General features: G+C 47.3%; 3 protein-coding genes across 4 annotated transcripts in view; 2 read left to right on the forward strand and 1 right to left on the reverse strand.

The window, feature by feature from the left end:
* The window catches only part of LOC122375105 (nuclear exosome regulator NRDE2-like), a 36,647-nt gene that overhangs the window by 582 nt on the left and 8,728 nt on the right, over positions 1–27,337 (forward strand). The window contains exon 1 of one of the 2 annotated variants that reach the window (XM_043354297.1): positions 26,142–26,329. The exons of the other annotated variant lie outside the window; for it this stretch is intronic. The gene's annotated coding sequence lies outside the window, so the exon portion shown is untranslated. Of the gene's footprint in view, positions 1–26,141; positions 26,330–27,337 lie in introns of those variants that run through there. 2 annotated transcript variants of the gene reach the window in all.
* LOC122375108 (chymotrypsinogen A-like) lies at positions 4,213–5,559 on the forward strand. Its single transcript, XM_043354302.1, has one exon. It carries the CDS (start codon positions 4,213–4,215, stop codon positions 5,518–5,520), a length of 1,308 nt encoding a protein of 435 aa, XP_043210237.1. The 3' UTR covers positions 5,521–5,559.
* LOC122375109 (DNA-directed RNA polymerase III subunit RPC5-like) lies at positions 14,483–25,804 on the reverse strand. The gene is made up of 5 exons (XM_043354303.1): positions 25,694–25,804; positions 19,328–19,409; positions 18,960–19,061; positions 18,407–18,558; positions 14,483–14,492 (listed from the first exon to the last, which is right to left on the reverse strand). The coding sequence occupies exons 2-5, from the start codon at positions 19,388–19,390 to the stop codon at positions 14,483–14,485; spliced, it is 327 nt and encodes a 108-aa protein (XP_043210238.1). The 5' UTR covers positions 19,391–19,409; positions 25,694–25,804.

Here is a 27,337-nt window from a genome sequence, read left to right on the forward strand (position 1 = left end):
CCTTAACCCGCGCACCGACGGGGGGGGCGGATATCCGCCCCCCCCCCCCCCCCTGAGGTTTTTCGCGGATAGCGTTAAAACCGCGGCGCGTAGCGCCGCGAAATTTGGTATGACTATTCTCTCATCAATTTTACACATGGTGTGCAAGTTTGAACCTCCTAACTTTTAAGGTCAGGTCACCAGGTCACTTTGAATGACCCAACCTCAAGTCACTTTTTTGCAACTTTGTCACCGTGCCAGAGCTACAGTAGATGTCGGAGGCCTTTGAAAGTCGCAGGATGTTATTAGGTCATTAGTAGCTACAATTTGTATATCTCGGAATTTTGATGTCGGTGACCTAAGGTCAGGTCAAATTCGCGACCTCCCCATTATAAGTCAATGGGGGAAAAATCAACTCCCTGTTTTTACCACTAAAACGGGTCGGAATGGCCCCATATACCATACATGACTTCACATACGATCAACCTTCACTACCTTGAGGTCTGTTTTGCTGTTGGGCAGCTGTAAGGTCATGTGACGTCATCAAAGGTCACCAAAGGTTTTTTGCCAATAACTCCTTACAGGAACAAGATACAGCCGCGCGGATGGTCTCATTGTGTTCAGCTCGTCAAGACGCATCGAATGATATACATGATGACCTCGAGGTCACGTGACCTGAGGTCAACCTTTGACCTTGACCTTTCGAGGTCAACATATATATCATTCGATGCGGATTGACGAGAGGATCACGATGATGCCCTTAGTTTGTTCCTATCTTGACTACTTCGAAAGTTATTCGAGAAAAACCCTCTCCATATCTAGCGCCGCCATTTTGACTTTTTCGACCCCTGTGACGTCATCTTTGACCTGACCTGAAAATGACCTTAGTAAAAATTGTAGACCTTGTCCGTGCGTATCCGATGCCGTTTACGGCTTGTCGCTATCTTGCTTCGTTCTCGAGATCTCAGGGGGGGGGGCGGTCATCCGCCCCCCCCCCCCCGTCGGTACTAAGTTGGCGCAGACCCCCGTCGGTGCGCGGGTTAAGTCTCCTCACTCGGTGGCAGCGAGTTCGCGCCCAGAACACATCACGGCGTGTGACCCGCGTATCGCCAGCTAACCGGGAATTGTTTGTTCAGCTCATTAACGAGAGAGTGAGCGAGTTTATCTGTGGCTTAACAAGAGAAATCCATCAGCAGCAGCCCGACCCGGCCACATGACGCTTTTTCAGTCTTTGTTCTGGGTGTCCACTAGACCGATTGGTAAACGGTCTTTAGATCCTTGTTTAATTACGAACTAAAATACCTCTGATACGTCTGGACCGAGCCCCTGGTCCGCCCTCCCACGAGCGTGCCGGGAAACAGTCGGGTAAGGTCAGTGGGACCGCCCCGGTCCTTCCCACGGGCGCTGAACGGGCGGCCGGTAACGCCTCGCACTAGATAGCTGTGGAACCTAAACGGGACGGCAACCGCTCACTGCAACGAAACCGGCGTTGTTGCAAGGTACTGCCGGCAAGGTACTCGGACAGCAGGTGAGCCTCATCGATCACGACAGGATATATCGAAAACTGGCGCCCCGGGGTGACTAGTGGAAGCTCAATACGCCACGGAATCCCCCTGCTGGCGGCGTCTTGGGGAGCAGCATCGGGATCGCGAAAGAAACCCCCGACAGTCTACTGAAGGAGCAGTCGCCGAGTTGGGAAGAGCTGGTGACATTTCTGGCAGAGGTAAAGTGTATTACGAACTCCACACCTATCACCGATGCGCCGCTGGATTCAGCCGATGACGACCCACTCACTCCGCACCACCTCCTAATCAGTGGGGCCTCAGCTGGTCAGTAGAGTGGTGGAGTTGAGCCTTCATCTTCTCTTAACCCGCGCGGGGCTGGGGTCTCCAGCCGAACGCGCGGGGCTGGGGGGGGGGTTAAATTTTACCCCCCCCCCTGTTATCTCCCGAACTAATGGTCCGATTTGGAAAAATCAAACGCCAATCGAAAGATCTCATCACGAACAACTACAAACATGTACTTAATTTAAATTTTGAGGTCAAGGTCAAGGTCAGGTCAAGGGTACAAATTGCAAGTTTCTACAGTATCGGCCTTGCACCGTAGTTGCCGAAGAATGGAGTCATTGACTGAGACTGATTGCCCAAAACGTGTTCTTAGGCTACCAAGACAATATTCGTTGCATACAATATCATTCAGAGGTCAAAGTCAAGGTCAGGTCAGGTCAGGTCACCAAAAAAACAAAATATAGAAAAGGGCATGTGCGACACATGTTTTATGGGTCATTTTACTCATAGAATTCAATAGGCACACTCAATAAGTGATATGGACCACCTCTGGATGAATTTCAGGTCGAGGTCAGGTCAAGGTCAGGTCAAGTGAGGTCAAATTTCAAAGTTGGTTGTTAAGGCCTAAAAAGGTGTCTATCTGATGCAGTTTTTCACGGCGAATCGAATGGTGCTATTTTTGTTTCCGTACAAGGTCTAGAACTTCCAAAAAAATCATTTTTCAAAATTTTTGTGCGTCGTGACGTCATAAAATCTTGAATAACTCCCACATTTTTGAACCGATTCTTCTAAAAATTGGTATGTAGGTGCACATAGACCACTTCTCTGACATATATTCCGGTTTTTTCGATACACTCAAAATTTCGGATTTTACAATTATTTTCCCAAAAAAGTCAGTTTTTTGAAAAAAATTTGGGCCAAAATCCAAAATTTTCAAAAAACCGAGATAGCCATTTGATAGACAAAGTAGAATTACGTATAACCTTTTTTTGTTACGTCTTGATTCCTTTAAAAATGAAGATGTTAGCGGCGTTTGAAATTTTGCCGTTTTTAAGGCGAAAATGGCGAACATGACGTCACTAAAACGTCAATTTCTCAAAAAATTTCCGACGGATTTCGCTCAAATTTTCAGGGAACGTGTCAAATTGATGTAAGAAAAGGTACTGAAAGTTTGGCGGCGCTGCGCGCCGCCGTTTTTGAGATATTGCAAAAATTCGCGAGGGGGGGTAAAATTTACCCCCCAGCCCCGCGCGGGTTAAAAGACGCCGGCGGAGCTCTTTAGAGTGTACCTGTAGAGTGAAAAGTATAGGACCATTTCTGGAGACGTTGGACGCACGAGTACCTGCCTCGTCTCGCCACTCGTTCCAAATAGCGGTAGGAGAAGTGCAGGAAGGGAGCATCGTAATCGTGACAGACATCCAAGAAACGTGTGGCTCAAAGGCCGGGCCCCCTCCTTCCAGCGCGCCCCAGACGGGCGCGAGCGGTCTGCCACAATCCGGACAAAGCTTGGTGTCCTCCTACGTCCCGCCAGGAAACTGATCTGCCAGACCGTGCAGACTGAAGCAGGCAGCAGGGTCAACGTCGGCTCACATCAAAAGAAAGAAATCCTCAAGACGTCTCAGCCGGAGATCTGCCGCTGAGAGAAGCCCCTACGTGGAGGATTGAACTGGTGTGGTGGTTCAACTTATGATTCTTGCGCATATCCAATTTGAGTTTTTATCGCTCCATTTTTCGTACTAATGAAGAAAATTGTGATTACACCATTTTTATCTCAACTAACCCGTAACAATGGGAATTTCCTTCCTTCACAAAACGGTTTTGATGGATACAGGAGTTTTGTAAAATTTTCGTTTGGACATGGCGTGATGTGGCGGAAATAACTAACAAATAGTTATAGAAAGTTTCAAGGCGATCGCAGAGTCAGTTTCCGAGTTATTGCGAATAGTCGGCAAAGGGCATTCAATGTCCTGAGCCAATGAGGAGTTGATGATGAATCAAACTCTCCTTCGCAGATTTTCTGGAAGTTTGGAACATTGCGCACTCCATCCCCCATCACAAATTAACAAATGCAATTAAACGAAATTAAAATAAGTGTGTCAGCGACCGTTAGGAAAGCGTCCCGGGCGCATCAGACCGCGAGAGTAGCACCTGACCCTTCATCATCTGGACAACCATGGTAGTTTAAGGGCAGTGCACGTGACGCAATGGGAGCGGCATGGGCCAGGCGGCGGCAGGGCAGCGTTGACAAACAGCCCACAGCCGTGCACCGGTGTCGACAGGGAGGTCAGAGATCACGTAGCCAGAGAGCCCAGTCACTGAAAATGGAGGAAGCCGTCACACCCCACGGCAAAGTGCGACGCAGTTGAGCACACTTGCGCACCAAAGGACGGGTATAAGAGCCCGCGCCGCCGGTACCTCGGCACCTCAGCTCCCAGCACTCGGCACCATGCTCCGTCTGCAGATCGCCTGCTGCTGCCTGCTGGTCGCCGCCGCGCTGGCCAAGCCACAAGCCAAGCCAGCGAGGAAGGAACCCAAGCCGGTTGACTTCGATGACAATGCTGCCACCGGTGTACCGTACAATGGAAATGAGGTGATGTCCGATAGCGCCGAGCCGCTGCCTATGTTCGAAACGTCAAACGGCTTCACTCGTGCTGTGCATGACATCACCCTCAACCCCAACTATTATTCCTGGATTTCAACAAACTATCCGAACAACTACACAAACAATATTGACGTCGGTCTGAGGCTGCGAGGCAGTGCTGGCCAGGAGATCAGCATCACCTGTAACCCGTTCCAACTCGAGTATCACCCAAGCTGCGATTGGGACTATCTGTCCATCAACGGCCAGAAGTTTTGTGGCACTAGAACGGTGCCTTCCATCAAGAGCACGTTGCTGACCATCGACTTCCACACAGACTACTCGGTGACTGACAAGGGCTTCTACTGTTACATCGTGGTGCCGGAGCCTGGCACTCAGACGACCCCGAGCCCCAGCACCGACTGCCAGTGCGGCGTCCGTCAGACCCGCGTGGTGGGCGGCACAGACGCCACCGCTGGCCAGTTCCCGTGGCAGGCCGGCATCGTCAGCACCGGCAACACCCGCTCCTGGTGCGGCGGCAGCGTCATCAACAACCGCTACGTGCTGACGGCGGCCCACTGCACCGACGGCAGCAGCCCAAGCGAGATCCAGGTGATGCTGGGCGACCTGCGCATTGGCACTACCGACACCGGCGAGCAGCGCTACTCGGTCGTCCAGATCATCGAACACCCGCAGTACACGAGCGCTACGGGCAGCGGCTGGGACTTCTCGCTGCTGAAGTTGGACCGCGAGATCACCTTCAGCAACACCATCTCGGCCGTCTGCCTGGCCGAGGCCGGCCAGACGTACGCCGACGTCACGGCCATCGCCAGCGGCTACGGCCGTGTGGGCGCCGAAGAACCTCAGGCCACCACGCTACAGCATGTTCAGCTGCCCGTCTGGAGCCAGAGCCGCTGCCAGGGCAACTGGGGCACCACGCTCAAGAGCAACATGATCTGCGCCGGAGGCTACCCAGAGGGAGGCAGGTCGGTCTGCATGGGCGACAGCGGCGGCCCGCTGGTGACCGAGGTCTCCGGCCGGTTCCGTCTGATCGGCGTCGTCTCGTTCGGCCGGCCGTGTGCCTTGGCCAACAGCCCCGACGTGTTCGCCCGCGTCACTGAGGCGCTGACTTGGATTCAGTCGAACACGGCTGACGCCCAGTACTGCACGGCCTGAGACCAACTACTGCAGTGCCTGAGGTCCAGTACTGTAGCGTCTGAGGCAGATTCGAACAATTGAACTATTGAACTGACAGGACCTGATGTTCCTACAATCTTTGCTATCTGCTTTTGGTCTAGACCCACTTTTCTACTCAACTATAAGGGGAAATACATCGTCGCAACTCTCCGGTCTTTCTGAGGTACAAGCCAGTAAAACGACTTTAGGGCGAAGAACGAGCGAGCGAGATAGTGAGCCCTGCACGTGCGGAAGGGCGAGAGGGTACTTCAAACGGGCTCTTGTACAGCACCCCATAAACTGGTCACTATCTGCGTGCCAAATTTCGGGGCAATTGGTCAAGCCGTCTCCGAGATCTGGAAGCGACACCCTGCACGTGCGCACGTGCCAACCGGGTCCAAATTGACTTTTGCATGGCACCCTTCCAACTGATCCCTAGCTGCGTACCAAATTTGAGCGCAATCGAACCAGCCGTTCTAAAGATCTGGAAGCGACCCCTGCACAAGCGCACGTGCAAGTAGCACTCTAACCGTAATACATAGGAATGCACTGCCTGGTGGGTGCCCACTGCCCACCTATATGCCAAGTTTCGGCGAAATTGCCCCATTAATTGCAGTCATTGTAATGGAAACAATCTCTTCTTTTTTATTTTGAGCGTGCAGGGGGTGGGGTGACTCACACGCATCAAGAGTATCCGATGCTTGGAAGAAGGATGCAACTACCCTACAAAAAGGTAGTGTGCCACCTTTGAAAGATTTCCCATTTTATTTTTCCTAGGATAAGAAGCTTCTGTTTTTAATTAATATCGCAAAGAAAATCAAAAATGGGCCTGGAATAGTGCCTTTTTCGCCTAAAAGTTTATCGGTTTTTCGATATGTATAACAACTGTAGTGGGCTGACCTGCAAACAGGCGTCGGCAACAACCGCGAATGCGGCGCACATGTGACAATAAGCAAAGGTCATTATAGAGTTACGACGTACGGGAATGAGTTATCAGCTGTCTAATCGTAGACAACACAATGTCGAGCCTTAAACTGTAAGCCTGTATTGGTATTGTTTCTTTTATTTGGCTGTCGAACATTATTTAAGGTTTGAAATATGATTTTATGTAAAATAATTGATATGAAAAAGCCGTCTCTTAAGTTATGACCCCATTCTTCCACACGCAAGTGGCAGAAATGACAATGATCAGCTGACGCATTTTTCTTGGCCGAAGTCAGAGCGCGCGGCCCGACGCACCACCACCGCACCACAAAGTATGAGCAGAAGCCACGCCCAAAGCCAGGGCCCCGGTAACGTGAGGTAGCCGAGTCGGGGCAGCGTGCGCTGACCCAAGCCGGGGCCGCAGCTTTGGGCGCGGTCTACCGCATCCCCGCGGGCAGCCCCGGGCTATCACATGACACCGGGAGGACGCGCGGCCCCGGCTTGGGTCAGCGCACGCTGCCCCGACTCGGCTAACTCGCGTTACCGGGGCCCTGGCTTTGGGCGCGGTCTACCGCACCACCTAACAGGCGTGTTCGAAACCGCAGGAGATGATGATGAACGGGTTTATCGAAACTTGATTGGATGAGCATATCGGTAATAGCGATTTCAGTGTGTGCATTTATTGTTCATAGTGGTGTGAAATGTGGTTGGGGTACGACCGACAACCCGTCGGGGCGAATTTCGCACTGGGGTACTCAAATTTGAAGAATTTAAGACGTTTCCATGAGTTTTGAAGGTATGGATAAGTTCTAAAAATCCGGTTCTCCTTATCTGGGCCATTAACTCCATACGGTCCAGGAAAGCTGGCACACTACCTTTAACGCAAGTCAATCACCCAAGCGGTGGCCGAGATATGGGATGGGCCTCTCAAAAGCCCTGATTCAGCAAAAACAGCTTGAACGCCCTCGACTTTTCACGTGGCACGTGCCACGATGGTTACCTAGAAGCATCAAGGATAGTCAATTACGGGGTAGAAGGGATGGGGCCACCCAACAAAAAAGGCCGTATATCAATCGGTCCACCGGTTGCTGAGTCGCTCTGGCAGGGCATTTTTCATAACATGGCCTGGCAGGGGGGGGGGGGGTCGATGCGACCCCCCCCCCCCTCGCGATTGGTTCTTATGACACCTAGAAACACCAAATTTGGTAGGTAGGTGCCCTTGAGTTCTCACCCCTGTGCTAATTTGGTTGCACTAGGTCAATATTTAGGGGGGGGGGGGGGGGGTTGGGGAGTATAATTGTAAAAATTTCGCTAAAAACAGGTCAAAAGTTTTTCGCTTATAACCTTTGATCTAATTAAGATAGAGCAAAAAGAAAAGCATCAGTGAACTCAGCACGTCAAGGCGCGTCGAATGATATACTTTTTTGTTTTATTTTCCAAATTGAATATTTTCCCATAGGCTTAACATTACAACCTAATAACCTCAGACTGACCTCAGGTCAGTGACACAAAAAAAACTTATGTTATACAACTCGGTGAACTTAACTTAAAATATGAACATAGCAGAATGAATGAATAGCAGAACTTCAGGATGAACTTAGCACATCCTGAAAGTTTGAAAGAAATCAGTCCAAAACCGTGAGTAGGACAGGTGCATCAAGAAAATTGAAATTTGTCCATGACCTTGTACCGGTTTTTCTGACCTGGTGACCTGACCCAAGGTTACCAGGAACTGAAATTTTCAGGTCATATGTAAAAAGGTTGCCTCATAGGCTGTGTTAATTTTGCCGCCGTTTTTACGATATCTTCAAAAAACCTTAGGGGAGGGGTCGCATCAACCCCCCCCCCTGCCAGGGCGACTGGCGAGGGTTAACCCGCGCCCCACTGGGGTCTGCGTCTAACACGCCCTACTGGGGGGGGGGGGGCTCTCCATAGCCCCCCCTCCTAACTCCAAAACTACTGGGCCGATCGTCAAAATTCAAACGGCGTCTGATAGCCCCAGAAAAACTGTCGAACGAAACCTAATTTCATTGACCTCGAGGTCACCGATGACGTCACAGGTCAGGTCAAAGTAAAAATTATTAGCATTTCGGCTTTTTCAGATTTTGGGCTCTGGCCGCCGTCTTACAAGTCAGATCAGGCTCATTTTTGGTGTACACACTCGTGAACAGATGTTCTAGATACCTTGATGGTACCAAACTTGTACTTTGATTTTCAGGTCAGGGTCAGGTCATCACAGGTCACGGAAATATTATATCATGTGTCGGTCACGTGACACGTGTTTTATGGTCCATTTAGGCCAGAGATTTCGAAATTGATGTCGTCTGTGTCATTCGAGGTCATTTTGAGTCGAAATTAGCTTAGGTCAGGTCACTTTGGCCTTGACCGCCGGCCGGGTTACAGCTCGCGCCCCTCGCTCCGCTCGCCCGCCTGCGGCCGACCCCGACCCAGCCGTGTCGCGCTTGGCAGCCTGCCAGCCCGTTTCGGGGCGGACATTGTGAACGCTCTGTGGTGATAGGGGTCGTGCGAGTGACGGGGAAGTGATTTTGTTGACTGAGTCTGAGTGAATTAAAATGCCTGATTCATCGCCAGTCACGGAGGAAGCTCTGAAGCGTGCCTTGATGGCTTGCTTCAGTGACAACGAGATACGCAAATCTCTGCGTGACATCTTCAAAGAAGAGCTCGAGTCTCGCGACAAGGAGATCAAGCAGCTCAAGGAGCAAGTCAATGAGCAGAAGAAAATCATTGAAGCTCAAGCTGACGCGATTGACGACATCGAGCAGTACTCGCGTCGCAACTGCCTGAACTTTAACGGCGTGACGGAGACGGCTAACGAGAAGCCGGTGCGTCTGGCGATCGATCTCGGCCGGACGCTGGGAGTCCAGCTCCAGCCCAGCGACATAGACCGGGCTCACAGGATCGGCAAGCCGCAGACCGCACAGGACGGCTCCGCTCGCGCCCGATCGCTGATTGTCAAGTTCGTGTCCTACACGAAAAGGGATGAAGTCTGGCGTGCTCGCAAGAAGCTCAGGACGGCGCTCCCGCCCAGACAATCTTGTCTGCCGCAGAACGCGACCACGAACGCATACGTGACCGAAAATCTCACCAGACGCAACCAGAAGGTTATGTACGCGGCTCGCCAGTTACGCAGAGAAGGCAAGATCTGGGCAGCCTGGAGCGACGACTGCGTTATGAAGATCAAGACGGCTCCCACCGCTGCAACACAGAAGATCAAGTCCGAAGAGGATCTTCGTCGGATCGTGGAACGCACGGAGACAGCCGGACGCCAGACAGATACGGCGGCACCGTCGCAGGATCGAGAGTCGCAGTCGTTCGCAGCCGCGGCTGCAGCGCCGCCGGCGCCCGGTACCCAACCCGATACCCACCAGTGAAGGGAAGTACAACACACGAAGGTAAACTACCATATGGTAGCCTGTTTCCTTTCGTTGAACCAGCTTCCATATTGTGAACAATGACAGATCTTGCGCAGGTGCTACGTTCGTGACGCACTGCATTCCGGCCAAGTCTGTGCAGTGCTTTGACCTTGTTTTGTTTTGATACGGTCTCGATTTGGATTGAGTTGAATATTGATTCAGGATATCAACATTGAGTTCAAGTTAGTGTTTATATTGATAAACAGTGGACTTGGAGGAGAGGATATTGCACCAGCACCACTCATTCCAGCATGATCAGTATTCAAAGATGATAAACTATCACTATGGAGTTTTGGTTTGTATCAGTATCATGATCTGCTAGACAACATTCCTAGATGATTCAGTGTGTAGTTGGATAGAAGGCTAAGGAAGCAGAAGTACAGGGTTGCATAGAAACAATACTTGTTTTGTTTATTAGACTCAACCTAACTTCCTACACAGAACAATGGGTAGGTTCCTGGTCCAGTGTCAGTGTGTTCTTAGTTGTTGTTCAGTCATTCGGACAACCTGCAGTTTGTTTTGTTATCATGTCATGTTCATCGCTCATTGTTCACTGTCATTGTTCATCATTGTCTGCCATCAATCTGTATGCACATCTTCTACTGTAGCTTGTGTGTTCCTTGAATCAAATGTATCCGTATCTACCTGGACAATGCCAATGCTCAGTTGGACGATCCAGTTTGTAGATGGATGGGGGCCAGGGGAGACAGCTGAAGTTCAGGGTCACATAGAAAACCAGACATGCTGTGTTAACTAGATTTGCCCTGGCTACCCACGCTGAATTCAGGCTTAGCTGGTCCAGTGCCTTCTTTGCTGGTGTTCAGACAACCCGCAGTTTGTTTTGCTACCTACCATGTCATGATCACTGCTCATTGTCCATTATCGTTGTTCATTATCGCCTGCCATTAAAGGGACCCTCCCACCTTCAAAAAAGTTAATGAATTGGCATGAAAGTGATGTCGCTCGGTTCAGAAAGAGCAAAAACGAATATCTACCAAATTTCATCGAAAAATATTCACCGCTTTTCAATATATTAGACTTTTACTTTTGTTTACTTTTTGGGATCTCCGCTGTTCCTAGCGACTTTATTTAAAAGTGCGGCATTTGTTGCGCGCAAAGCAGCGTATACCACCGCGTGCTACAAAACGTTTTAGTCAAACTTAATGACGGACGTTCGAAAGCCTGATGACGTCATCAGATTCCCGTAATGGTTAAGAGATAGGGACCACGCTGGTCCCACCCTGCAAGTAAAGGGAAGAAATTTCTTGAACACCATAAAGCTGCGGGGGTTGCGACCAGGATAAATGGTGGTTTCTGAGCCTGGCCGCAAACTTGGCTATCTCAACTCAAAACTAATGTTAAGGTGGGAGGGTCCCTTTAAGCCATAGCACATCTATTATAATTTGTGTTCCCTTGGAGTTATTTGGTTAAATATGATTAGATGTTTCTTTGCTATATCACTAATATGTTACTGCATATCACTTCTGTTGATGTATCTTTCGTTCCCACCTTGATCTCAGCCACCCTGTCACTCGCACGACCCTGACGTTCTTGTCTATATGCCCACAGCCTCCAGAAGCTGCCAGGAGCCCGCCACTGGTTCTTCATCTTTCTATCTCCAAATTGAATCTTCTCGCCTTGGCTTTCACCATAGTTATTTTGAGGTAAGCTGTGCCACAGTGGCTGGTGTATTATCCTTTCCAAACCACATCCTTCATCCCTACCTCTCACCATCGCCTAAACACCATTACACAAACCACTCACATCCTCCACCATTACACAAACATCTTCTCACAAAACACTTACGCAACACTTGTACATATCACCATTCACCACTAGCATGTATAGTATTTTCTAAACTTTTTCATTTTCTCTTTCCTGACATTCAAGCATGTTTGCTCATAAGTGGTTTGGAAACAAACCCAGGACCATCAGAACACAAGCCAATCACAATATCACATGTCAACATTAACAGCATCACTTCACCTGGACGACTAGACGAACTAGCTCTTTTCACCACTCATAACAGTATCGACATATTATTGCTGACTGAGACAAAACTAGACGAACAAGTGCACCCCAACCTATACACTCTTGATAATTACCACATCCCAATGACAAGACATAGGACTAGACACGGTGGTGGAGTTGCTGCCTACTTTAGATCAACCCTAGCTACAAAGCGACTGCCCGACTTAGAACTCGACGGAACTGAGTGGATCTGGTCACTTGTTAAGACACAGACTGACGTACTACTCATATGCTGCCTCTATCTACCACCTAATTTAACAAGTAGCCTCCTATCCGACTTCATAGACAACTTAACTGAAAGTGTTTCCCTTGCACAAGCTTACAATCCATCATCCATATTCATCCTGGGAGACTTTAATGCAGGGAATAACTATCTGAGTGACACAAACTCTATAACACATAGCAACATCACTGCATTTGAGACTCATTTAAAAGACACCATTGACTCACTTAACCTCATTCAACTCATTGACCAACCTACCCGTATCACGCAAACTACTGCTAACCTAAGGGACCTCATTATAACATCTAACACTAGTCTAGTAAAAGACAGCGGAGTTCTCCCTTCATTTTCACAAATCGATCACTTTCCCACTTTCGCTACCCTTGACTTGACACTCGCATCCCCAAAAACTACATACAAACACATCTGGAACTATACTAACATGGACACAGACAAACTTTCACATCTCCTCATTGACACAGACTGGGATTTAATCCTCGACAGAGACATAGACGAGGCGACAGCTAACTTCACCCAGACATTATTGGACGCAGCTGCTGAAACCATACCAATTAAAACAATTAAGATCAGACCACATGATAAACCATGGGTTACTGGGACACTTCGGAGAGAAATGAGGAAAAGAGACAGACTATTCAGATTGGCTCAGAGACACAAGACAGACCATCACTGGGACAACTGGAGACGACAGCGTAACTTTACCACTAGTCTTAACAAAAAATTAAAGGAAAATCATCTCAACAGTCAAGTAAATACTCTATTACACTCAAAGAAAAATCCACACGAATATCACCGGACCCTGAAAAACATATTGGGACGACCACAGACAGAGACCATACCACCACTCATAGGACCTGACGGAACTCCACTGACACAGGACTCTGACAAAGCTGACCTCTTAGGGGACTTTTTCGCCAGACAAACACAACTTGACAACGACGACCAACCCATCCCCAGGACCGCCCCCACGGACCCACCTCCCCCTCCTTTAGACAACATTGTAATAACTGAAGAAGAAGTTTTGAAAGTTCTCAATAATATGGACCCTAACAAATCTAGTGGTAATGATAACATCCCAGCAAAGTTACTAAAGATGACCGCCATCATAATTAAAACCCCATTAACTAAACTATTTAACATGTCTCTATCTCAAGGAATTTTCCCAACATCATGGAAAAAAGCAATCATACATCCAATTTTCAAAAAGAAAGGTTCTAACTCCGATCCAGTCAACTATAGGCCTATCAGTTTGCTTCCTTGTATATCTAAAATCCTTGAAAGAATAGTTTTCCAAAAAATATATGAACATCTCACCGAAAATGATCTACTATCCGACAAACAAAGCGGGTACCGCCCTAAGCATAGCACTCAAATTCAACTTATTCATTTCATTAACAATATTTATCATGCATTGGACCAAGGTAGCGACTTAACAGCTATTTACCTAGATATAAGCAAATATTTCGACAAAATTTGGCACAGAGGTCTCCTTTTTAAATGTGAAAAACAATGCGGTCTTACTGGAACTCTCATCAACTGGTTATCTTCTTATCTCTCAAACAGAAAACAGATAGTCAAAATTGGTGAAAAACTTAGTACCCCAAGAACCATCAACGCAGGATGCCCGCAGGGGTCGGTCCTGGGACCCCTTCTCGCACTTATCTATCTTAACGACCTATCTGACATCACTAACAACGACATATTATTTTTTGCCGACGACACTACACTTTACAAGACACACCCACACGACCCGACAACTGGACAGGATTCGCTCCAACAAGACCTACACAAAATACAGCAATTCGGCAAGGACTGGACGATAACATTCAATGGTACCAAAACAATACAGCAAACATTCACACACAAACCCTCCCAAACACCACCAGTACTGCACTTTGACGGACAACAAATCCCCTGCGTGACAAGCCACAGACACTTGGGACTGACTATATCGACAGACCTTCATTTCCACCAGCACGTCAATGACACTATCCTCAACGTCAACAGAGCCCTCAGTCCACTTTATCCTCTGGCGAAAATCCTCCCCAGACACATCCTTAACAACATATACCAAATTTATATCCTACCTCTATTCGACTATTGTGACATTGTGTACGACGGACTCCTGACAACTAGCGACTCACTCAGACTTGAAAAAGTACACAAGAGGGCAGCCAGACTAATAACAGGAGCACTCTTCAGGACACACACACAGACTCTACTAGAAGACTTAGGGTGGACGACACTGGAAACGCGACGAGGCCTCCACAAACTAACGACATTCCATTCATTCACCCACAACAGACATCACTTACCCGCAGCTATCACCTCACTCATACCTGACACAAGAGCACACACAACAGGAAGACCACTGCGAAACGCAACATCTCTAACATTGCCCCCTAACAAAACCACAGCATACCAGAAATCCTTCATCCCTTCATCCATCAGGATGTGGAACCAACTCCCACCTGAGGTGACCTCAATCCAATCCTCCCGATCCTTCAAGCGTGAAATACACCAGCGCTGTGGCGCAGCTTCGCCGCAGTTTTACTACGATCTTGGTTCCAGATCAGCGAACGTGTTTCATGCAAGGTTAAGAATGGGCTTATCCCAACTGAACGCACACTTATTCAAAATCCATAGCCGTAATACTGATAGTCCTGTTTGTCTCTGTGGTCATCTAACTGAAGATATAAAACATTTTGTCCTTCACTGTCCTCTCTATCGTGACATAAGGACCCAAATGATTCATGAAACTTTATTCATCATTCCAGAATTTTCTAACCTAAGTCAAGAGCAGCAAATCACTGTCTATCTCAAAGGAATTAACTTAAATGAGCGAGAACAACAGCAAATTGCAAACATTTTCCAACGATTCATCCTTAACACCAAACGCTTTTCATTTTAGATTCCTTGGCGGGCGCCGGCAGCTGACGGCGGCTGATGGCGGACCTGGGCGTATGCCGCTGCGTGGACGGCGGCCGCACCTCGTTCGACTTTGCCTCTGCTTACCGGGCGGGGTGCGGCCGGCGGCTGCGCGGCGGTGGGCGCCCGGTTTGCCTATACGGACGGGCTGTGTGGGTGGCGGGAGGGGTGCTGGTCGGTGTCCGGAGGCGGTCGTTTTATCTTTGATTTATTTTCGGTATTCTGTTGGAGAGGTACCTTGAGTTAAGCAGTTTTGCTTTTGTGCCAATCCATCTGTATCATCATCTCACAATGCATGTCCATGATCGAAAATAAATAAACAAACAAACAAACAAACAAACTTTCAGGTCAAGAAAGGTCAAATTTTGAAGTTAAAATTTTTCATCAAAAAAGTTGTCTATAGGATGCAGTTTGAGCTCAGGAACACGATGGTGCTATTTATATTGGTGTACGATGTCAAATACGTACTGAAAAATTGATTTGAAAAATCAATAATTGTGAATTTTTTGCAATAATGCGTATAACTTGTCATTTTTGAAGATATTTAGCTAAAACTTGCTAGAGTTAGTCATAAGCATGCGTTCTGTCACATATATTCCGTTTTTTTTCGAAAAGTCAAAAACTTTTTGAAAAAATATAAAAATATAAATTTTGAATATTTTTATATAAAATTTTCAAAATTTTCAAAATTTTGAAAAACCGAGATAGCAGTTTGATAGCCCAGTCAATTCTGAGTCCTTTCATGCAAAGAAATTGGTTCTAGCTTAAAAACTGAGCTCTTGGGAGCGATTGCCGTGGTTCAATGTTTTGCGTCGGCCGAACATGACGTCACTCTGACGTCATTTCCGGCCGACCTATGGTAGCTACGAAGTTCAAATTTTGACACAAGGTGTCAAATTGATGCAGCCGAAGGTACTGAAAGTTTGGCGTCGATACGTCAAGTGGTTTGGAAGTTATTGCAGAAAAACTGGAGAGGGGGCTATGAATAGCCCCCCCCCCCCCCAGTGGGGCGCGGGTTAAAGTTGATACACCTTTTTGGATCGGCAAGAACAGCCCGCAAAAGTCAATTGAAGGTCTCCTCGTGCACAAGACACGCCATTTCGTTCGCTTTATTCGAACACTGGCGGATCTACGGCGCCTTTGGGGCTTATCTCTCCCCCCCCCCCCCCCGTGAGCGCCCAAAATCGATAAAGTTTGTTGTTGTTGTTTTTTTAGAATAAAAAAGAAAACTTAGCGACTGTTGTCGAGAAAAGTTTGCTTTAAATTGCACAAGGGTGTGTTAGGAATCGAAATGCAAGGAGTTTTCGGATTATTGAGAAACATATTTGGCGTATGCACTATGCACTATGCTCCCCCTCCCATGAAAGCATCTTGAATACCGCCTAGGGCACGTAAGCCAAAGAGCTATTAAATGCACTTTCACGCAATGTTGTAGCTGTTTAGTTCACAAATAACTCGAGCAAATAAGACAAATAATCCAAAAACTTCAAAATCAGGATGACTGAACTGCCGCCTATGTCTGTGACTGTTAAAATTTTGTCTGTGACATATAGCATCTTCTGTGACAAAGTAGCGCGTGCTCGCATGTCTGAGCAGCGAGGACAGGTATTCTCACAACACACATTCTGACAAAGCGCTGAAACGGCCTAGATGTGGTCCCTGTTGACGAAAAAAAACATCCCTAAGGGTGCAAACTATGCCTCAGATGAATTTAGAGCCTTGACATCGTAATTCGTAATGTTGAACGTCGTAAATCGTAATGGTTACTCATTCCATTATCGGTTCAACTGATCGCAGCCAAAAATTTTCATATATTCTTCTAGAAATAGTATTTTTATTGCCTCTGCTCCAAGTAGCACACAGTTGTGTTCAGTGACCGATGGATTGCTCTCAATGAATCAAAAACTGACATTTCGCCACTGTGGCAGCCAGGTGTCGATCCACCCTCCCTCGTAAATGTGCTGCGAGGCCATCACTCATGGCCGTCCGCCCAGTGTCGGCGAGCGCAGATGTCTGGCTGGGACATCAGTCATCAATCCCAGACAGTACAAGACAGAGAGGGAGGGGATAGACGGCAGGCCAGATAGACGGGAGGGGACAGATGATAGACGGTACACGGTAGGGCAGACAGACTACAGACGCTCTACTACAGACTTGTAGACTGCAGACGGTAGACGGTAGGGCACAGAGACTACAGACGCTATACTACAGACTTTTAGAGTGCATACGGTAGACAGTAGGGCAGACAGACTACAGACGCTATACTACAGACGGCAGAGGATAAACGACAGACTGCAGACAGACTGCAGACATTAGGGCAGACAGATTGCAGACAGTAGGGCAGACAGACTATAGACGCTCTACTACAGACTTGTAGAGTGCAGAAGGTAAACAGATTGACTGGGTACCGACGGCAGACTGTACGTGGCATACTGAGAATGCCCGGCAGGGCAGACAAATTGCAGACAGAAACAGTCCAAACGGCAGACGATACACTACCAACAGAAGGACGTAAGAAGGAACACCGCAAGCGGCAGGCCAAACACCGCATAATGGCACACGGCATGAGACAGATGAGACGTGTTGGGCCCAATCTCACCAAGTGCGGTAAACTCAATTTTGGGGTAGTTTTTTTTGTAGTTACGTAGTGGGGTAGTTTGGTAGTTTACCCCAAATTGCGTTTGCCGCACGGTGAAATTGTGCTGTAATCCGATGACTGTGGAGGATGAACAAACAAGTTGTATACGGACAAACCACATACAATAGACGGAGCACCGCAGGCAACAGACTGCAGCCCAAAAGACTACAGACTGTAGAAAAGTTCAGGAAAACCAGCGGAAATTTTCCTATGCGCGGAAAACTAAAGAGATTAGAAGACAGGTAGCAGTCTGCACAACACATTTTTTTTTTATAAATTTCGTCCGAACCTTTTGATGGGAAGGATTCACAAGGACAGAGCCACCGCTAAGCGAAGCTTGTTGCGATGACCCTGCCCTCTACCCTCCGATCGCGCAATTCCGATTCTATGGCAGAATTTAGAGTCCAAAGTCTAACGTGCGCACAAAGCCGCGTACGGCCGGTCCCCTCGCTGACTTCGCCTGGCTACGGCTTGGCACCAACCGCAACCATAACTGTCAGGAAGCCCATAAATGTCGAGCGCCCGTCGCGCTTCGAACCCGGACTGTCATAACCGGGAACGCGTGCTCTCACCACGCGGAGTCCAACTCTCTAACCAACGGAGCTACGGGACCGGCTTAATACAACATATCCCGACAACAAACAGCACTAGAGCTGCCCGACAACACGCCGCCACTGCAGAACATACCTGGAGTAGTAGAGGTCGTTTTGGTCGCGCGTCAGCCGGCTTCCATCCACGTTGAGGGCAATTTGTTCGCCCTTGCTGGAGTCGTAGCTGGAGCTGTTGGTGTCCACTTCTAGCGAGAGCTGCAGCTGGTGCTGCGTCGGTTTCAGCTGAGCCTGTAGAGGGGACAGGGCGAAATGTCGGGGGTTAGAGGTCAGCTCACTTGTCAGTAGTATAAGCACAGAGGGATGCAACTGATTACAGCTAGCAATAGGAATAGTTCATGCTTTTTACACAGATTTCCCTAGCATTTTGAAAGAACTGCATGAATGGCATGAAGTTGAAAAAGTTAACTTAAATTTAACTTGAATTAAGAATTTAACAGAAGCATGAAATATGAAAATGGTCCAGCCAAAAATCTCACGGCTCACACCGCCATTTCCATTTTGATAAGAATATGTTACTTTGTGTTTGTGGGTAAATCCGAGTGTCTACCTTAGTAAAGTGGGCATGGTCTTAAGTCGCCTAGCCGTGGTCGTGATAGGAGCGACCTTAGGTCATGTGGGCGTGTCCTTACCTCCAGGAAGTGGGCGTGGTCGTATGTCATGTGCGCCGGCCGCACTGGGTACTGCAGCACCCAGAGCTTGTCCTGCAGACCCTTGGACAGGAACACCGGCATCTGGCAAAAAAACAGTGTGATATCCTTAGCAGGTCTTGACATCTTAGCATTCTTGGCATCTAAAACCATTATCCATTTTCCATGTGCATTAATTTCAGCACTATGAAATTTTGTCACCATTGCGACATGTGTATTTGCATTAACCATCCCCTCCAGACTCCAGAGTTTTACTGGGATCCTTTCAAATGTTGTACCTATTGGCAGTGGTGGTAAAGTGACAATTAATCACAACGAAGCTCCACCAGTGCCTAGCTGGCACTTCTTACCTCTGAAACGACCTCATCGTCTTCATCTGCATCCTTCTCCTTCTTGATGAGTGGAGCCTGCATTTCCCTGCTTTCTCAATGCCTGTGGCAAAGGAAACGTTTATGAAAGAAAAGCGAATAAATGCTCACCATAGTAGATGCTCACCATTATGCTCAACATAGTACATAGGAAAGAGGCATAGGAAGCTGATGCTCATAGGATGCTGCCTCTTCTCAATGTCATATGACGGTCGCATCTGTATCTGTTTTTGAATGCGATGATGCTTGGACTCAGTAAAATGTACAGGTCTCGCGGGTTTTAGCGGTAGGTTTTGCACCTAGAAAATTTAGTGTACTTCAGGCTATATCTTCGTCGTCGTCGTCTTAACCCGCGCCCCACTGGGGTCTGCGTATAACACGCCCTACTGGAGGGGGGCTCTTCATAGCCCCCCTCTCTCCTAACTCCGAAACTACTGGGCCGATCGTCAAAATTCAAACGGCGTCTGATAGCCCCGGAGAAACTGTCGAACGAAACCTAATTTCATTGACCTCGAGGTCACCGATGACGTCACAGGTCAGGTCAAAGTAAAAATTATTAGCATTTTGGCTTGTTCACCTTTTGGGCTCTGGCCGCCGTCTTACAAGTCAGATCAGGCTCATTTTTGGTATACACACTCGTGAACAGACGTTCTAGATACCCTGAGGGTACCAAACTTGTACTTTGATTTTCAGGTCAGGGTCAGGTCATCACAGGTCACGGAAATATTATATCATGCGTCGGTCACGTGACACATGTTTTATGGTCCATTTAGGCCATAGATTTCGAATTTGATGTCGTCTGTGTCATTCGAGGTCATTTTGAGTCGGATTTAGCTTAGGTCAGGTCACTTTCATGTCAAAAAAGGTCAAATTTTGAAGTTTAAAATTTTCAACAAAAAAGGTGTCTATTGGATGCAGTTTGAGCTCAGGAACACGATGGTGCTATTTATATTGGTGTCTGAAAAATTGATTTGAAAAATTAATAATTGTGATTTTTTTTTGCAATAATGCGTATAACTTGGTCATTTTTGAACATATTTAGCTAAAACTTGCTAGAGTTAGTCATAAGCATGCGTTCTGTCACATATATTCCGTTTTTTCGAAAAGTCAAAAACTTTTTGAAAAAATAAAAAATATAAATTTTGAATTTAATTATATTAAATTTTCGTAATTTTCAATATTTTGAAAATCCGAGATAGCAGTTTGATAGCGCAGGCAATTCTAAATCCTTTCATGCAAAGAAATTGGATCTAGCTTAAAAACTGAGCTCTTGGGAGCGATTGCCGTGGTTCAATGTTTTGCGTCGAAATCGGCCGAACATGACGTCACTCTGACGTCATTTCCGGCCAACCTATGGTAGCTACGAAGTTCAAATTTTGACACAAGATGTCAAATTGATGCAGCCGAAGGTACTGACAGTTTGGCGTCGATACGGCAAGCGGTTTGAAAGTTATTGCAGAAAAACGGGAGGGGGCTATGAATAGCCCCCCCCGTTGGGGCGCGGGTTAAGCTTAATTTTAAGTGTTGAAGATTCGTTGCATACAATATCATGCAAAGGTCAAGGTCATGGTCAGGTCAGGTCACCAAAAACGAAATATAGAAAAGGGCATGTGCGACACATGTTTTATGGTTCATTTTATTCATAGAATTCAATAGGCACACTCAATAAGTGATATGAACCACATCTGGATGAATTTCAGGTCGAGGTCAGGTTAGGTCAGGTTAAGTGAGGTCAAATTTTGAAGTTGATTGTTAACAACCAACTTCAAAATTTGACCTCACCAACCAACTTCAAAATTTGACCTCACTTAACCTGACCTAACCTGACCTCGACCTGAAATTCATCCAGATGTGGTTCATATCGCTTATTGAGTGTGCCTTGTTAACAACCAACTTCAAAATTTGACCTCACTTAACCTGACCTAACCTGACCTCGACCTGAAATTCATCCAGATGTGGTTCATATCACTTATTGAGTGTGCCTATTGAATTATTGTCTTGGTAGCCTAAGAACACGTTTTGGGCAATCAGTCTCAGTCCATTCTTCGGCAACTACGGTGCAAGGCCGATGCTGTAGAAACTTGCATTTAATACCCTTGACCTGACCTTGACCTGACCTCAGACCTATTTCAGCAAAAAAATGGGCTCTTTAAGATCCACCTTGTTGAGAGCTTTCGATTGCCGTTTCCCCGTCTTTCTACGACCATCGGTTCGGAAGTTAGACAGGGGGGCAGAATCTGCCCCCCCCCGCAGGGCGCGTATGGCTTAATAGCCCAGCAGGGCGCGGGTTAAAATACATACTTATCATGATATTGAAGTTCATAATGGAGATGTTTTTATCTTGCCTGAAACGATCTCTTGTGCTTTCCAAGGCGTTGCGTTGCAAATTTGCATTAAAAATAATATGCATAATTAAAAAGCAGGTTCTGGGGAATTCACCGTCTTCTGCTTCCTTCGCTGAAAACGTTCGTCCAAACCAGCAAAATGACCTTTCTTCGACAAAATCTAATTTCGAGCGCAGTATCGTCAATTAAACAGGTGCAGTGCATGACGCTGAGCCATGCAGCGTTAACTCCGACTCCGGAGTCGGAGTCGGTAAGATTTTGGCGACTCCAACTCCGACTCCGACTCCGGGCAGAACTGTCGACTCCGACCGACTCCGAATCCGACTCCGACTCCGCAGCCCTGTTTCTGAGATATAACCGGAAATGTAAAAGTGCAAAACCTACCGCTTAATCTCGCGAGAGCCGTACAGATAGTCTCCCTGAATTTAACAATAGGGTACATTCTGTCCCACTCTGAATCCCATCCCACAATCCACATCCTCCCACTTTGACCTAATCGTAAGAGCAGGGGCTCTCCGCGGCCCGCCACCCAGTGCACGGTGCATGGCGGATTTACTGTGCGGAATTTGCGTGGAGTGGTAGGGACTCTGAGTACTACCTACTGTGCTGAACCGTGTGCTGCACATTATTGTCTGAGAATATGATGCACAGGAGACTCAATGGCCCATTATATTGGCCAGGCAGGAACAGACCTTTTATTGCAGTTGCCACTTTTCACAAGTGTATATTCTAAGCTCTGTACACCACAAATGCGAACATCCCTGGTTCATACATACCTGTAATAGTCATTCGTTCTGTACGAAAAGTTCAACATTTGGTTTTGTTGGGATTCATAATGATGCGAGTCTGTCACCCTTGCTGATGCGTCTTTTCATCTAAGTACCTACCCAATTGCAACACTTTGCAGTCTCGAGGTGGAGTTAAGTAATGAGAAGAGTTTATAACTGTGTGAATTATAAGATTTTAACTTCCTGCAATACAATACTCAGACTTAGATGATTAACCATCGTCGGCCGAGGGGAGGGGGGCGGGTGCCGCCCCCCCCCCCCCAATAGTTTTTTTCGCGCTAGCTCCGAACACGCCGGCGATAGAGAGCTGAAACTTTGCATACCTGACCTTTGATTCAAGCCGGACCTTTTGACACCAACCGCATTTTCAGGTCAGGTCAGGTCACTGACCTATGGCGTCATAAGTGAACTTCTGCAGTCTTCACAGTCTTCAGATGTCGCAACTTCGCAACGCCCTCACTGCCAGAGGAGCTTTCACAGGGAAATGAAACTTGCAGGACCTAGTATGCATTAGGAGTCTCACAACTTATATATCTCGGATTTTTCCTAAAGGTCATACTGGTCATACGAGGTCAGGTCATTTTAATGGCCTCACCATTATAAGTCAATGGGGGAAAAATGAAAACTGCTATTCTGGCGCCAGGAACGATCTCCAACTATCTAAAGCACACAGAATCGTGATTTCATGCACTCCTTGCAAAATTTGATGCGTCACTTTTGCAATGTTAACCTTGTGTGACGTCATTTATGACGTCATTAGGGTCATATTAGTTTTCCGTCAATAACTCCCTATCAAATTAAGGTAACGAGTCGGGAAAGCAACCAATGGACTCAGGAAGACCTGCCAAATCAAATGCTATGCGACATGACCTCATTAGACCAATTTCGTGACCTGACTGGGACCCGAGGTCAACACCATAAGCTGACCTCACCCAAACAAAAAGTAGGCATATCATTTGACGCGCCCGAGCAAGGCGAACACGATGCTGCCAAAATCGTGGCTCTGCAGCAGTTTTTGGCGAGGTTATTCACCAAAAACGGAGCCGTACCTTGGGGCACTTGACGGTATCGGTAAAGCTGGCGTCACCGTCGGCGGTAGGTAGTTTAGATTGTAGGTTGGTAGGTTGTAGGTTTGTAGGTTGGTGGGCTGTAGGTTAGTAGGTAAGGTTAGGTCAGGTTAGATTGTATATTACTCTAACTTCATCTACACATATACTGGTTAGCGGCGACGGTCACACCAGCTTGCGCCAGCTTTACCATTACCCACTTGACCTGACCTCAGAAGTCACCACTTGACCTAGGACCTTAAAATCGGGCACTAATATCTGCGCCTCCTAACAGCGCACATACTGGCTTTTCCACAGCGCGCTAGCTCAACCGCAAAGTACGGCTCGCAGGTCGACGAGGTGCACCGGCCCACGTTCAAAATCCGCACCAATCCTTACAGAGCCGGAAAATCCGCACCAAAGAGTACAGTCTGAGAGTACAAAAAGATCTGCACTGGACCCGCTACATGAATCGGGCGCATCTCGTTTACGAAAGCTGCCGAATGCAGAACGCAACAAACTCAGATTCTTTCAACGCAACCCGTTAGCTGCGTCGAACGTACCCGATAAATTGTTTGCATTTGACTGCTTGGAGCGGCAGAGCGGTGATTTTCTGGCCCTCTCATCGGTCGTACAAATCTTGAATCCCTCTCATCGGCCGTGCTCAGCTCATCTCTCTCACTATACCGCCGTCCGCCAGCGCCTCGCAGAGACGTGCAACAGTGCAAAGAGGGCGAGCTTATGGGCATCCCACGTGATTAATGGGACCACCAGCACTGTCAGTCCGCTCTGACCACCACACACTCATTTAGACCTGAGAGCACACTGAATTACGAGAGCAAACTGAATTACGTGATGTTGAAGCTCCAACAATGTTTTTTCTCTCGATTTTCCTCATCTATCTCGTCTGGTCTGTCATGTCCGTCACCAAGTCAATTCCGCACCGCACTTCACTAAATCCGCACCACATCAAGCCAAATCTGCACTGTACGGCCAGACTGCAAAATAGGGCAATTTCGATGAGATCTCGTCGGTGCGGGCTTGTTCGGCTGGTGCGGATTTTGGAGTGGTGCGGTGCAGATCTGGCCTGGTGCGGTGCAGATTTGGCTTGGACCAACGCTTGGACCTTGGTGCGGTGCGGACTGCAGACTTCGCGTGGTCTTCTTACCCGGTCGGGTTCCCTTGTTGACTGTTCTTTGGAAAGCCCTACAAATGCGTGTCAGCCACGGTCAGTGGTGGTGACTGGTATGTCACATTAGTGAGCAGCTGGTTTGGATTGCCAATCAGCACGCTACTTGGGAATGACGTCATTGGTTTCACTCATACAAATTACGAAAGTTTGTTAGGGCTATTTGATCAAGGCTCGTGAAATTCACATGTGACATTTAGCATGTAGAAGGCCCACAGAGGGGGAGAAGTCCCAAATGTCACACGACCCAATATGCCCTCCGGCGCCCTATTTTCACCTGCGTCCGTCTATTTGCTCTATTTCAAACTTACGGTACAAGTGCGCGGCGCGGTCCTGTGGTGAGCGTTGCTCAAGCGGTAAGTGAAACTGAAATTGGATGGGAAATAATTATAGTGAGATGAATAAAGTCCCTTGCATTATAATTGCCTGTGGGTTCGGTGCTGGTGCGGATTTTTTGGGCTCTCAGCCCGCTTTGGTGCGGATTTTCCGGCTCAGTTTGAAGAGTTGGTGCGGATTTTGAACTTGGGCCGGTGTGCCTCGTCAACCTGCGTGCCATACTTTGCAGTCTGACCGTATGGCGCACCGCACCAAACCCGCACCAGCCGAACAAGCCCGCACCGATGAGATCTCGTCGAAATTGCCATACTTTGCAGACTGGGCTCAACCAGGGGCAAAAGGGCAAGGGGGTAGGGTCATACCCGCCCCCCCCTCGGCCGTCGCATATGCAGAAAACCAATAGGTCACTCCACCTACCGCTCCACGCAAATTCTGCACAGCACCGCAGTAAATCTGCATCTGCACCACTGCATGGTGCAGTTGGTGCACTGGTTCAGGTTGGCGCCTAGCCCCTGAGGTCCGGCGAGCAACACCACGTGACACGTGACATGTGGTCGTGCAATTGTGGAGCAGCTCAACCGTGGTGCCTACAGCTATTGATTCACTCTCTGAGGATTCCGAGCAAAAGTTCATGCTAATCTTACGTCTATTTCCAGCAGAATCAGGTAAACGTTGATACCGAATGCGATGCAGTAGTGCAAGCAAAGTTGAAGCGGTCTGGGAACGCACCATTCAGGAACAACCACTGCACTCTATTGTGGCGGAGTTCCCTGTGGCGGTATATAGGGCCTTGCCTGTGGCTGTGGGACATCAACACAACGCAAACGATCATGCTTGCGACAGTATTGGCGCTGCTGTTTCAATCGAAGCCTAAAAACGAAACTTTTGCTCTAAAATGAGATAGTTAGAAAATGAGATAGCTTTCTTCACAAACTAGCAAATCAAGAATTTATTCATGCGTTTCAAAGTGCTTACTTGTGCAGATAATTTTACTTAATTTCGAAGATTTTTTATAATTTGTATTTGACGTTTATTCGTGACAGGTATTATGTAAAATATGTAGGCAATGCTAAAGTTCTTATGACGTCATTTACAAAATCTGACTGTTAGACTAGCTAGGCAGTGATATAAATCATCCAACTTTCATCGTAACATCGTAACCCTACCATTCACAACAAAAGGCCATATAACCAAAATATATATTGCCAAAATATCCAAAATATATATTGCCAGATTCACAAACTTCCTCCTTCCCTCCCCTCACAAACATCAATTTAACGGTAAGTTTCACTGTCATTTATGTGTCTTAACGTAAATTCATGGGTTTTTTCCCCATATTCATGGCATAGTACATGGATATGGGTTTTCCCATGTCAATGTTGTCTTGCAGTAAAAGTGGCCACCGGTCTTAGTTAGGACGGCCTGTTTCTTTTGCGCGGCGTAGTTAGGTCGCCGCCCTCCTCGCGAGGCCGTTAACGTAAGTTAGGGCCACCAAAAAAAAAAAAATCCCATATTGAAGCAAGATTGAAGTCTCTAGTTTGAAGCGTTTGAAGTTGAAGCCCTCAAATGGAATAGTTAGACCACTGAGCTAGTATCTATGACTGTGCCACTGAGCATTGAGTTGGAATTGATTGAGATATTCTTCTTTTCGCTGTGTAGATGTTAAATATTTTTCAGTGAGAATTAGCGTCTAGTAGCCAGGGGTCGGAGAGGGATTATTTGTGTTAATATCATTCATTCTATTTTTTCTGCCTACTTGGAGGTTATTAGAATATTTGATCATTGGGTTTGTCATACTCATAGCCTTATGGCAATGTGGCCTCTGTCTGTGAGCTTGGACGCTTACCTTTTTAACTTAATCCGCACCCCACTGGGGGGCTATTTATAGCCCCCCTCCCGTTTTTCTGCAATAACTTCCAAACTGCCTGACGTATCGACGCCAAACCCACAGTACCTTAGGCTGCATCAATTTGACACCTTGTGTCAAAATTTGAACTTCGTATATACTATAGGTCGGCCGGAAATGACGTCAGAGTGACGTCATGTTCGGCCGATTTCGACGCAAAACATTGAACCACGGCAATCGCTCCCAAGAGCTCAGTTTTTAAGCTAGATCCAATTTCTTTGCATGAGAGGACTCAGAATAGACTGCGCTATCAAACTGCTATCTCGGATTTTCGAAATTTTGAAAATTTGGAAAATTAAATATAATAAAATCCAAATTTTATATTTTTACATTTTTTTTCAAAAAGTTTTTGACTTTTCGAAAAAAAAACGGAAATATGTGA

The sequence above is a fragment of the Amphibalanus amphitrite genome, unplaced genomic scaffold (assembly GCF_019059575.1).
Source record: "Amphibalanus amphitrite isolate SeventyFive unplaced genomic scaffold, NRLGWU_Aamphi_draft 001776F_arrow, whole genome shotgun sequence".
NCBI classification, from domain to species: Eukaryota; Metazoa; Arthropoda; class Thecostraca; order Balanomorpha; family Balanidae; genus Amphibalanus; species Amphibalanus amphitrite.